At 40.3% G+C, this 14,152-nt stretch overlaps 1 protein-coding gene across 5 annotated transcripts in view; it reads right to left on the bottom strand.

The window, feature by feature from the left end:
* Positions 1-14,152, bottom strand: part of PDSS2 (decaprenyl diphosphate synthase subunit 2) — an 89,344-nt gene that overhangs the window by 15,061 nt on the left and 60,131 nt on the right. For all 5 annotated transcript variants that reach the window (XR_015745242.1, XR_015745241.1, XM_087942605.1 and 2 more), the window contains one exon: positions 2,839-3,012. Coding sequence is in view for 3 of the 5 variants with exons in the window: in XM_087942605.1 (XP_087798731.1) it covers positions 2,839-3,012 (174 nt within the window). In the remaining 2 variants the exon portion in view is untranslated. The remainder of the gene's footprint in view (positions 1-2,838; positions 3,013-14,152) is intronic.

The raw sequence follows: 14,152 nt of genomic DNA, 5'->3' as shown, positions 1-14,152 counted from the left end.
GCTGTCCTATGTCTATTCAATTAAAATCTAACAAGAAGCATATTTTGAAGAAGCATGAGAGAAGCTGAACATGCACAATACTATATAAATAGAATAGGACCTCTGTAACTACCAGGGATGGAAGTTAGATTCTGTTCCTACCAAGACATTGCCTCCATATACATAATTTTACTTCAAATGTTGGTGGTTTGGATTTGTAGGACACAAAGTGAACTTTAAAAAGTAAACCAAATCTGGTGAAATTTGAAGTGACTTTTTTTTTTATGGGGATACCCTGGGCTGAAAAGATGGTTAACTTCTATTTTATCCTTGAATAGGAGTGAATGTCAATTATTCATTAATCAGAGAGAAAGTACTATATAGACAACTGGAGATCATCTGAGATTTGAATCAACTCACCAATGTTGTCATCTATATATTTGTGGGCTATTCTTTTCAGGTTAAGCAACATGATACAAAGTGCAGAAAAGTCAAAAACAAGGGCAGAAGAGCAAAGTGGAAATTTAACTAAACCAATCTTACTCCAACTTACCGTTCATTATATCTATAACTTCCAACCTTGCTTCTATCATGTCTACACACTAATCTATAAACTGCCTTTTCTTCTTTAATCAACTCATCTCTCATTTTGAGGATCACATCAATCCCATCCAAACATGATTGTCTCATTCTCCCACTTTCTCTCAACTTTCTCCTACTTCATACATTTGTTTGGCCCTCATTCATTGTCTTTATATGACAAACCTCCTCAACATATTCCTCTTCTACCGGTTGCATAAGTTTGTGTTCAATCTATATTCACTTATCATCCATCCATTCTTATTTGACCCTATTTTTTCTTATTTCACCACACATTCTGTAGTTTGTTACTTTCAACAGTCAGGTCTGACTCTTGGTGACTTTATAGCAAGTGCTTTCCATGCTATCCTGTCAAGCACAGCTTCTTTTAGTTGTTCGGTGTTCATCTTTGTATCACCTTTGATGGTATCAAGCCAGCAAATTCTTTGCTTGCCCCTTCTTCTTGAGCCACTAACCAATCATAGCGTCACTGACTTCTCCAATGAATTTGCATGCATGACATGGCCAAAATAAATCAGACAAACACATACACAGACACACACACGCATATATACCATACTAAACTAGGTGACTGAGAACTATTCTGCCCAGAGGCTTCTGGATAAAATGTTACAATGCACATTTAATCAAACTCAAGTACTAATTCAAAAGTTCAAGCATTCAAATAAAGAATTTATTTCTATATTGTTGTTTTTATTATATTGTAAGCTATCCAGAGTCCCTTGATAGCGAGATGGGCAGCATATAAATTTAATAAAAATAAATAAATGAACAAATATAAAGTAAGCAGCAACCTTTTCTGTCTGACACAATCTTATATATTTTCACCTATATAACTTTGGTTCTTCCCAGCATGTAGGGCAGTGGAGCAATTAAGAAAGGGAAATTTTGGTATTATTGTCATTTATTGAAGCTTCCAAATCTGGGCTGCAAAAATCCAGACATTAGACATTTCTATCTCATTGTTGCCATCTAATGATCGTCCAGAATATAGTCGAAATATGGTAGCTCTAAACTCCAAGTTATGTCCCATTCAAGATATCTGAAGAGGAGACTGTCTATGCCTTACATGGGTAGATTTGACCAATCTCTCTTCTGTCAATGTCTGCAGCAAACAACATTGTCTCTCATCAGCCCTGTTTGGCTTCTCTTCCCTAGTCTGCTCAACCTTGAGCATTCAAAGGTGGAGGCAATATCACATACAGCTACTAATTCAACAAGAATAGAGAACTGGCAGCATAGAAAATTGGGAAGGTGACTGCAGCCAGGGGCCTGTTGTGATGATAATAACCAACGCAGCTGCAAATCCTGCAGTCCCCTTATTTTGGCTCCCAAGACTAAGTTAAAATGTGATGTTAGCCATCTATCCCTCCCCAATGCCTGCTTGGGAAAGGAAGAGAAAGGCCTCCGCTGTCAGAGCAACAGGAGGGCTGAACAGCAAGAGTAGAAGAGAAATGGTTCCATTTAGTCACAGTCATTCCTTTTTCTCTCTCCCTGTTTTATAATTAAACCTTTCAACCTCAGGTTGCTTTGGCCTCTTACTTACCAAATTGGGAGTGGGTGGGTAAGTGCATACTATATTGGAGCAAGTGTCTGTTAAAAAATCACCAAATAAGGGCAGAAATTACTTCATGAAGAACCATTCTTTTGGAAATGGCCAACACCTCCAACACTCATTCAAATGTCAGCTGATCTTTACACAGCTATTGAGATATGATTATTCTAATATTTTAATTGAATCTTTATACTGATGGTTTCATTTGTTTGTTGTTAACATTACAGTTATTACTTGCCATACATACTATGAACAAATGGGATGCGATTTTCTAGATAAATACATTCCAGCGCAGCCAAGTACTTTCTTTCTTTTGTCCCCTTCCACAGATGCTCAGGCAGCTATCATAACTCCCCAAATCTCTCTAATTCCATACTGAGCTCCCTATGAACCTTCTGCTCGCTCCTCCTATTCACTCACATTAGTTTCCTGGGATTAGTTGGCTACTTTGACAGCTGTTTTAAAGGCTGTAAGTATATATCGAATCAACTTAGTACAGGGAAATGAATGCTGTGATATGCTAAATACTTCATATAAGTATTTTTCCATGCAGTTTAGTCACAAATGAACTAAATGTATGTGTGTGTGTGTGTGTGCACGCACATTTTTAAGAAACATATTATCTACAGAAAGACATGCTTCTTGAAAAAGGATGCTGGCTGCTTGGCCATTCGGGAAACTTTTAAAGAAGAGAGAAATCCTACCTTGTGACACATAGACATGTGCTTTCCATACTTAAACGCCATCTTCTGAATCCCTACAGCATGCTTTGCCAGCTCCATTGCAGCCTTGCAGCTTTTTGCCAGCAAAACACAATGAGATTGGAAAACCTTCTCTTTCCAATCTGATATTCTGATGTCGTCTGTGAGAATGTTTTCCTAGAAACCCAAAGAAAGATGTTACCCATTCTAAAAATAATCAACAATGATAGAAAAATGTGATTGTTTAATATGTGCCACTTGAAGCCATTCATTCTGCTGGCTTAAAAGACAGAATTTATAGAAACAAATGGTTTTTTAAAAAATGTTAAGCTTCTGCGGAATATTCTCAATATCTTTCTCCCCCTGGTATTTATCTCCCTTAACTTACAAACCAAGCTATAAATTTCTGTGAACTATCTCTATGCTGGGATTGTAAAGTGACTGAACTGTATAGCTAACTACTATACAACTACTAATTATTATACCACTAATGTAAGTATGATTACAAAGCAAAGCAAAACAAAAATATAAATATTAGCCTGGAAGAAAATATGAATCTATAAAAAATAGGTGGCTACAGGAAAAGCTTTATGATGGACAGAGTTTCTGAACCGTTCCTTGCTTTCTTTCTAGAATCATCCCCTTCTTTTGCTTTAAAGGACTAACAACAAAAGGGGTTTCAGGACATAAGACATAAATGTACATTTAGAAAACCAGTTTGGTCTAGTGGTTAAGGCACCAGGCTAGAAAGCAAGAAACCGTAAGTTCAAGTCCTGCCTTAGCTATGAATTCATAATTATTGTACAATTTTAAAGGTGGGATATATACAAACAAACAAACAAATGAACATCAAGCTGCCTTCATATTAAAAGCATTTAAATCTGCCTGGGAGAGTCCAACAACTACAGACACTCAAGGTCTTAGGAAAAGCCTTCAGAACCCCAGATACGATTGATTGCACCTGAGATCACCTGTTAAACAAAAATCCCATAATGTACAGACAGAACCTGCATTCACTTTTATGGGAAATGTAATATCCATACGCTGTAGGTTGATATGATATATATTATTCAAAAATGGTTCACCAATATTTTAATTATATCTAGTACTTGCTATTACTGCAGTGACTTTTCTTTCTTTTCTATTATCTACATGAAGAGATTTAATGGTCTCTATGAAGAGTAAATAGCTGCAAAACAACACAGAATCTATTTGGTCATTGCCTTCGGGATGGACTGGAAGGGAGCTAAAAATCCAGGCAAAAAGTGATTATGCCATCTACACAATTCTGGCTCTATGAGTTACTTCAATTAAGTTGCTCAGAGGAGAGAACTAAATCTGCATGACACTATAATTTTCTAGTAAGGTATTATCTGACATAAAATTGGTAAGAAACGAAACAAAATCCCTGCATTCAGTTGTAATCTTCCTCCTTTGTGGCCATTGCCAAAGAGTGCTGTGTTGCAAGGAGATAATATGAGACTGATGGGAAAAAGTAGTACAATTCCTCAAAGCCAGCTTGCTGAACGTTGTATCATTTCATTTCATTGCTTTCAACTTCCGTGAAGGAAGAGATAAAGGGAAAAAAGAAGGCAACAAGGGAAACCACACTTCTACTCTTCTATTTGTGACCGTTCAGTAAGTGGCAATCATGTATAGTTTAGAACATTACCTGGATTTCAAGCACAGTTAAAAATGGACACCAAAATAAAATGTTAATTATCTGCGATTTGATGCAAATGTTATGAGCCTTGAAGATGAAATATTTTGGAATTGGTGAATGAGGACAACAGAGCAATAGGTATCAAGGTACATGCTCTAAAAGCTCGACGGTCAATTGCATGTTCACCTAAAATCTGAATTACTATTTACTTATTAAATTGACTCTGAAAAGTGATTTTATTCATTTTTATTTAAATGAGTATGATTTCATTTAAATGCTGTTAAATCTTATTCTTTATGCAGAAGAATCGTAGGGCTGGCAAAAGTAACATATTCTGAAAGGAGTTAAGTTTGTTGTCTAGTAAGGTGCATGTTCATTTTCAGTTTTTACATTTTGCCTAAAATGAATAATCTCAGTAGGTTCGGTATAAATGTCTGGCTATTATCATTTGCAGAACTGTATCAACTGCATCAGGCAGCTTCCTTCAGAACTGGCGATTTTATGTGACATTGAATGGTAAGAACAGAAGTGGAAGATGCAGATGGACCGGCTGCCACAAGGAAGTGTATTGTTTCCAACATTGCATAACTTATATACAATTGATTAACCAATTCCCAACAACACATGTCTATTTGTCTATGCGGACGATACAGCAGTGGACGCACAAGGATCGATTATTGATGAGCTAGCTGGGAATCCTATGGTAGCAGTTGTAGAATTAAGACCATATAACACCATCAAGGGAACTCAACCATCTATGTTGCAAACATCAGCTTTGGCCTTGAATGTCTCTGCAGCAGAGCATGCTGCTCCAGTGTGGGGCACATCTGCGCATGCGAAACAAGCTGATATCGCCAGGGACAGGATGTCTCAAACCTACACCAACTGAGAAAATATATCCTCTTGGTGGCATTGCTCCACATAAGATCAAGAGAACGATAGCAGCAGACGCTGAGAGAGCTAAGCAAGAGAATGATTCCTGACATCCTCTGAATGGCCCCAAGTCCGCCAACTCAGATCTAGGAACAGCTTTATTTATTTATTTGATTTGCCAATTGTTTACAAGATAATAAGTATAAGTGTATACATAGTTGTGAATACATGAAATGGGTACATATAAGAAAAATAAAAGAATAAGAGAAACAATAGGACAGGGACGGTAGGCACGTTGGTGCGCTTATGCACGCCCCCTACAGACCTCTTAGGAAAGGGGTGAGGTCAATAGTAGACAGTCTAAGGTTAAAGTTTTTGGGGTTTGGGGAAGAGACTACAGAGTCGGGTAGAGTATTCCAGACATTGACCACTCTATTGCTGAAGTCGTATTTCCTGCAATCAAGTTTGGTGCGGTTTACTTTGAGTTTGTATCTATTGTGTGCTCTTGTGTTGTTATGGTTGAAGCTGAAGTATTCATTGACAGGTAGGACATTGCAATGTATGATTTTATATACCATGCTTAAGTCAGACCGAAGACGCAGCGTAATTCAAGGTTTTCTAGTTCTAGAATTTCAAGTCTGGTGGCATAAGGTATTCTACAACGAGTAGAGTAGTGGAGAACTCTTCTTGTGAAATATTTCTGGACTTTCTCAATTGTGCTAATATCAGATACGTAATGAGGGTTTCAGACTGATGAACTGTATTCGAGTATTGGTCTAGCAAATGTTTTGTATGCTCTGGTTAGTAGCGTGATATTACCAGAGAAAAAGCTACGTAGGATTAGGTTAACAACTCTTAATGCCTTTTTGGCTATGTAGTTGCAGTGGGCTCTAGCACTTAGATCATTAGAGGTGAGTATTCCAAGGTCCTTTACAGAGCTTGGGTCATCAACAAGATCTTGACTTTATGGCACAAACAAACATTCTTGAGGGTACACAAGAACAAAATCAAATTAAAAGATGGAGGAAGAAGACCATCAGGCAAGGAATAACATTAAAGGAGGATCTGGCTGAAGGATCCGACCTATTCAGGGGACCCTGAATAGGTTGAGAGTTGGCATACCTAAGTGTAAAATCAATACGTCCCGTGAAGGCTCTTAGCAGGTAATACCACGCTGTGTGAATGTGGAGAGAAACAGAACTCAGCCCATCGGCTGGTATGTTAGCTACTATCAGAAACATGTACCAAGAGGGGTTTATTTTTGGCCAATGACAAAACCAAGAAGGTGGCTTCATTCTGGCATTTTAAAGTTTAGTCTAGACAAGGAAGAAGAAGCAACAGCATCCAAAGACGGCATTCAGTCTGAGTACTTATTAATAATGGATGCAAATCAACTGCTTCGTTTATTTTAATTAACATTCCGCAAGGCTTGCCTGCCCACATGTGAAACAGATAGCTTCCTATAATGTCAAATGTATTTAAAATAACTAGTATACGTGCATAACAATGGGTGGGTGCCACCCTGAAAATAACTTGCAGACCCAGACATTTCTGTATCAGTCCACAGTTAACTGCTATTATAACTATATATTTATCTTGATGCTTAAAAAATAATTACTGAATAAAATGCTACAGTATTATGAAAATGATCACTTTTAAATAGGGAAACACACACACTCCAATGTAGGAGGTCCTGAAAGATGTGTGTATATACACACAAAACAGGGAAGCTGCTTTCTCTTAGGATATTTCTAAGGAATAACAATAGTGCATCTGATATTACAATGTTGAAAAAAAATTAAGATGGGTGACAGGAGCCTCTGTGGCGCAGTGGGTAGGGTGCAGTACTGCAAGCTACTTCAGCCCAGCTGCCTACAATTTGGCAGTTCAAATCCCACCAGGCTCCAGGTTGACTCAGCCTTCCATCCTTCCGAAGTGGGTAAAATGAGGATCCAGATTGTTGGAAGCAATAATGCTGATTCTGTAAACCGCTTAGAGAGGGCTGGAAAGCACTATAAAGCAGTATATAAGTCTAAGTGCTATTGCTATTGCTATTTCCTGAAGATATAACCAAGTATTATGACATCTCTGTATTTTCATATATCCCATGGAATTTTATCCATTTATATTTTAAATGTCACACTTTGTAAGAATTAATTTTCTCTTGTAAGAATTATGGCAATGCAAGCCCTCACTTTTGATTTAAAAAAAAATGTTTTGGAGTGCCCAGAAGCATGAACATAGAACTTGCTTGCAATATTCTAGCTGGAGAAGTCTGGGAGTTGAAGTCCACACATTTTAAATTTGCCAAGTTAGAAAAACACTGACCTAAACCACAATGCCCAGTTTCTGGAGGACATCCTTCTCCCAAGAAACATCTGCCCATCCAACAAGCTCCCATAAGGAGGACTTGCCTCAGGTTCCTCTTTTAAACTTTGCCATCTCATGGGACCTAGGAAGTGTGCTTTTTCAGTCACTGTCCCTATGCTGTGGAGTAGTCTCCTCACTCTGCTTTCCTTTCTACCTTCATACATGCCAAAGGACCTTTTATAAATGAAGCTGAAACTTTCCCCAGTACTAATAGAAACACCATATAGTATGATAAGTTATGACACATACATAATTCAGAAGTAAAGTGAAAAGTCTTAGTATAATTTATAGTTTCATAAATATATTTAGGATGCAAATACAAAGATAACATTTCGGCCGAAGTTTATATAAATGCAACCACATTTTAAAAAGAAAGCTAAAATATGACAGTTCCTGCAATGTGGTGAAACTGTTCGATATTATTAAACACACAAGACATATATTAGGTGCTAAAGTGGACTAAATACTGGGAGAGAAAAAATAGAATGTGGAAATAGGATATTCTGATTCCATCTTTCATCTTCCTTGTAAATTCTATCTAGTCCTCTCTATGGTTAAGCACTTGCCCCCATTCTCATCCAGACAGGTCTCACATAAGCAGGCCAAGCAGGTCCATTTGTTTCTCAATTAACAAGTTGTGGAGGATTATTACAAAGAAATCTGGCATTAACTAACAGAAGCCTGAAGCAAAGAAACCCAGCAACACCACAGAGAATGTAGGGAAGAGGCAATTAAATATGAAGAGGACGGCATCTCCTTCTCCCAGAACTCCATCCACGACTTCCCATCTTATCTCCCTCTGCCAGGCACTGTGGTAATTTGTCTTCTGTCTCTATAATTCATACAAAATATCCTCAATCTAAGCTACATCCTCAAGCCCTGAAACATCCTTCCAATCAAACTTTCTCCTCACAGTCAAACATCATTCGAGTCTGACTAAATGGGCTTTTTCTGCCAGCACTATTACAGTATACTGTATAGCCCGCTCCCAATTTACTTCGTATTAGTTACAAAAATATTTTTGGCCGTCTGCAAGAATATGCAATACACAAGCCCTCTCCCAGGGGTGGGATTCAAATTTTTTAACAACCAGTTCTGTGGGCATGGCTAAGGTGGTGGGCATGGCTTGGTGGTCATGTGACTGGGTGGACATGGCTTGGTGGTCATGTTATTGGCTGGGCGTGGCCAACTCAATATCACTCACATCGAGGCATGCATCTCCTCACCTGGCCTCTCAAGACTATGAGGATGCTGCAACAGTCATAAGTGTGAAAAAGGGTCATAAGTCACTTTTTTCAGTGCCATTGTAACTTTGAATGGTCACTCCACACAACCAAAGTACCAGCAAAGGAGGGGGGGGGAACTCCAGTGATGTTCCTGAGACAGGAAGTCTAGTCCTGCCAAGAATGTAATAAGGGTTAACGGAGAGGCAGTTTCTGTAAGCAACACCAGAATGTTTCCTTCCTACCTTCCTTACAGGATTAGGCCAGTAATTTCTTCTAACAACCGGTTCTCTCAACTGCTTAGAATGTTAACAACCGGTTGTAGCAAATAGGTGTGAACTGGTAGAATCCCACCCCTCTCCCCAGATATTTTTAGGATGTCATTGGGACCCTCCAGGCAGATTGGGGACATAAGGAGGTAGAGGGGAAAAGTACAAAAGATCCTGGATGCAGTCCAGAATTCAGGTAGTCCTTGACCTGTGACCACAATTGAGCCCAAATTTCTGTTACTAAGTGGGACAGTTGTGAGTTTTGCCCCATTTTATGACCTTCCTTGCCACAATTGCTAAGTGTATCATTGCAGTAGTTAAGTTACCGTATTTGCCGGCATATAAGACGACTTTTTTGCCCTGAAAAACATGCCTCCAATTGGGGGGGGTCGTCTTATATGCCGGGTCATCTTATACGCCGGCAAATAGTAATTGGGAAGCACTGCGGCTGCCCACGGCTGAGGCACTTTGCGCACCGTGGAAGCGAATCCCGTGAAGCCGAAGGAACAGCCAGCCTTCTCCCAGCTCCCAAGGAAGCGAGGCTCGCACCGCCCGAGCTCCGCTGAGGTATCCGGCTGGGGCTGTCAGGAGTTGTTACCGCTGGCGTGGCTCATGCGGCTCAGTCCCGCGTTGCCTCGGGAAGGGAAAGGCAAAACCAGGAGCCGCTGCTGCCATTGCAAAGCGCCGCCGCGCTCTTCCTTTTGCCTTTCCCTTCCCGAGGCAACGCTGGGACTGGAGCCGCGGAGCCGCGCCAGCAGTAACAACTTCTGACAGCCCCAGCCGGATACCTCAGCGGAGCCCGGGCGGTGCGAGCCTCGCTTCCTTGGGAGCTGGGAGAAGGCTGGCTGCTCCTTTCGGCTTCACGGGATTCGTTTCCACGGTGCGCAAAAGTGCCTCAAAAAAAAAAAAGTGCAAAAGTGGAAGGCGTGCGGAAGAGGGGGTGAGTATATAACAAACTATATTTTGAGTGGAAATGTTGGGGGGTCGTCTTATACGCCGGGTCGTCTTATACGCCGGCATATACGGTAGTCGTACTTTGTTAAATGAATCTGGCTTCCCCATTGATTCTGCTTGTCAAGAGGGTCACAAAAGGTGATCACATGACCCTGGGACACTGCAACTGTCATAAATATGACTCCATTGCCAAGTGTTTGAATTTTGATCATCTGACCATGGGGATGCTGCAACGGTTGTAAGTATTACTAACACTTACTAACAATAGGAACTCTCATTGCTAAGTGGCATAGTCATTAAATGAAACATCAAGCGACCATGCTGGCTTACAACATCAGTTCCGGCTGCAGTTGTTTAGCGCATTACTGTGGATCATTAAGTATGAAGTCATGTGAACACAACTGGTGACTCCTGCTGGGGTTCCCCATTGACTTTCCTTGTTGAAAGCCAGCTACAAAGGTCGCAAATAGTGTTCACAAGACTGTGGAGATGCTGCAACCATCATAAATGTTCACTGGTTGCCAAGTGCCTGAATTGCAACCATATGACTATGTGGATGCAATTTCAAGAAGCTGTTGTAAATCTCCTTTTCAGTGCTGTCGTAACTTTGGTTGCTGAACAAGTAGTCGGTAAGCAAGGACTGCCTGTATCACAACATGTGCCTTCTTTACTCCATCTCAGTTCACTTCATCTAGTCCACTTTAGCATACAATACCATATTTTTCGGAGTATAAGGTGCACTTTTTCCACCCCCAAAAGTGGGTGGAAATGTCTGTGCGACTTATACAACAAATGTTGCCGAAGCCCCGCCCACCTGCTGCCCCCCATCCTTCGGCCTCTGCCTCCCAGCAATTTCCCTTCTTGCAGCAAACAGCCTGTTTCAGCTTCAGCACAGCCTGATTTAGCACAAGCAGCTGATTGTCGGTAGGATCGGCCTCCCAACGATCAGCTGTTTCAGGATGCAGGGATTGCCATCGCCTATTGCTGCCACCGTGCACCCCATTTTCAGTCTCTATATCGGATTTTTTGCCTCCGCGCATCCTGTTTTCCCCCTGTTCCAATCCCCGCTGCCCAGAACGATACAAAAACGGGGGGCGCGGAGGCTGAAAATGGGATACGGAGGCTGAAAATGGGGCACACAGTGGCAGCAATAGGCAATGGCAATCCCTGCAGCCTGGGCAGATTTTTTTCCTTGTTTTCCTCTCCAAAAGCTAGGTGCATCTTATATTTCGGAGCGTCTTATACTCCGAAAAATATGGTGTCTTGTATTGTGTATTTAATGCAGCCAGTGGAACTCCAGTGAATTCTCCAAGCCATCAGGCTATAGAGAAAAGAATAGAAAATAATTATAAAAATATTTCAAAAAGAAACGCATGAAATATGCAATAAACTAAAGTTTCTAAAAAAAAGGATTCTACATGATTTGAAGTACATCTTAATTTGTGACACTGCTGTTTGTCACACCCTATCACACAGACAATATGGCATTGCAAACTTCAGTTAAATCTAAGTCAGAACAATGCACGGGCTGGAAAAAAAAACACTGCAATTTGGATCATTCAGTGCTTCAGCTACGAAGTGAGATGATTCAACAATCTTTATTTTCCCATCTGTGTAGGAAAAAAAGCCAATAAAATTGTGAGTCTTCAGCAGCAACACAGTAACCCTGCAAACATCTTGCATGTGATTGATGTCTCACTTAGCAGATGTCTTACTGCTTGTTGGACATGACAGGACATATTTTATTGGTCTATTAATATATGCCTTTGATGTCTGTGATAAAAGGGGTTAGAATAAATGGACCCATAAAATGCATTATATTTTATTCAAATTCCACAGTAAACCATGTTTAAATGAAAAAAAAAAAAGAGGGCTCCATCCTTATACCACGAAATATACCTTATAGGGAAAATTAAATGTGAAAGGACAAAGAAAAATGAAATGAAGATAGATAATAAAAGAGCGCAGCTTTCTCTTATTACACTATTATTTTGAGGTAAACTTCAGCTGCAAGCTGACCTTTGTTCTGTTCTGTTTTTTACCACTCAATCTTTTCTCCATTCTTTTTCAGACAATTACAGAAACACATTAAGGAATCTAGCTTTGTCTGAAAGGGCTCCGACAGGTATTACAAAGATAAAAGATAGAACTATATAGAACTTCCAAAGAGATGGATACAGGTTGTCCTTGACCTACAGCAGAGGTGTCAAACTCGATTTCAATGAGGGCCGCATCAGGGTTGTGTTTGACCTCAGGAGGCTGGGGTGGGCGTGGCCAGCTCGATATCACTTGTGTCCACAAGTGCCTCTGCCAGCAAAAACGGGCTCCCGAGATCTGTTTTTGACTGCAAGAGCTCTGCCAAAGAAAACGAAGCTCAGGAGGGTCCGTTTTCACTGGGCAGAGGCACTGCAGGCCGGTCCTTTGCTGTTTCCAGGGTGGCCCTGCAGGTCATATCTAAGCACCCCGCAGACTGGATCCGACCCATGGGCCTTGAGTTTGACACCCCTGACCTACAGTCACACCTAAGTCTGGAATTTTATTTGTACATTGTTGTGGTTGTTAAGTGAGGCACCACATAGTAGACTGGATGTCATGATGACTTTGATGAGGGTCATTAAGCAAGTCACAACAGTCATTAAGCTAATCCAGCACTTTCAATGGGTGTTTTTCACCATTTTGTTGGAAAATGTGTGTGTGTGTGTGGGGGGGATTCAAACCCTGATCACATGACCACAAATGATGTTTAATGGTGCCAAGCACCTGAAATGCAATCATGCAAATGTGCCCAGATGTATATCTGGAAGTTGTAACTTCAAGGTTGTGTTGTACATAGCTTTTTAAAAATCCAGCTTGGTTTTGAATAGTCATTAAATAGCACTAAATTTAGACTTATATACCGCTTCACAGTGCTTTACAGCCCCCTCTAAGCAGTTTACAAAGTCAGCATACTGCCCCCAACAATCTGGGTCCTCATTTTTCCCATCTCGGAAGGATAGAAGGCTGAGCCAACTTTGAGCCTGATGGGATTCGAACCGTCGAACTGCTGGTTATCAGCAGTCAGCAGAAGTAGCCTGCAATAGTGCATTCTAACCCACTGTGCCACCATGGCTCTTAAGTCATGTGAATGCCACTGGCAACCTTCCCAAGTGCCTTCCAAGGAGACAGCCTTATACAGGTAGTCCTCAACTTACAACCATTTGTTTAGTGACCATTCAAAGTTACAACACCACTGAAAAAGTGACTTATGACTACTTTTCACACTTATGACATTGCAAAACCCCCATGTTCATATCATCAAACTTTGGATGCTTGGCAACTGGCATGTATTTATGACAGTTGCCCTGTCCCGGGATGATTATGTGATTACCATTTGCGAACTTCTGACAAACAAAGTCAATGGAGGAAGCCAGATTCACTTAAGAACTGCAGTGATTTGCTTAAGAACCATGTAACAAAGGTTGCAAAATGGGGTGTGACTTGCCTAACAACTTCCTTAGCAATAGAAACAAAATTCTGCTGAATGGTGGTCATAAGTGGAGGACTACCTGTATTTACAAATACAAAACATACCAAGAAAAAGAAAAGAGATGTTTTCTATAATTAGAGCATCTGACTGATAGAGCTATGCTCTGAAAAGGTATTGTAATGACCCGGAGCGTAACACAAACGTAACAAAATCCAAAACGTAAATAAATGTCCTTTAATGCCTCCAACTTGGCCCCACTGTTCAATAATTCACAGTTGGAGATAAAACTTATTCAGAAATAGTCTTTAAAAGAAAGCAATACAGTCCAAACTTAATGAGCAGATAGAAGTGAAATAAAAAACTAAAACAAACTACAATGAAGGAATTTCCACAACAGACCAGGATAAGTAATTACTAACTTCAAGGAGATAACAAGGCACAGTCTGTTGGAAGGACACCAACCAAGATAACTTCAGCCCAAAATAAAACACACTTTGCT

This window comes from Notechis scutatus, chromosome 1, assembly GCF_049901735.1.
Source record: "Notechis scutatus isolate UNSWTSFEM ecotype Mainland chromosome 1, rNotScu1.2, whole genome shotgun sequence".
Taxonomy (NCBI): domain Eukaryota; kingdom Metazoa; phylum Chordata; class Lepidosauria; order Squamata; family Elapidae; genus Notechis; species Notechis scutatus.
Note: the sequence above shows the minus strand (reverse complement) of the source record. Positions and strands in the feature narration are given on the sequence as shown.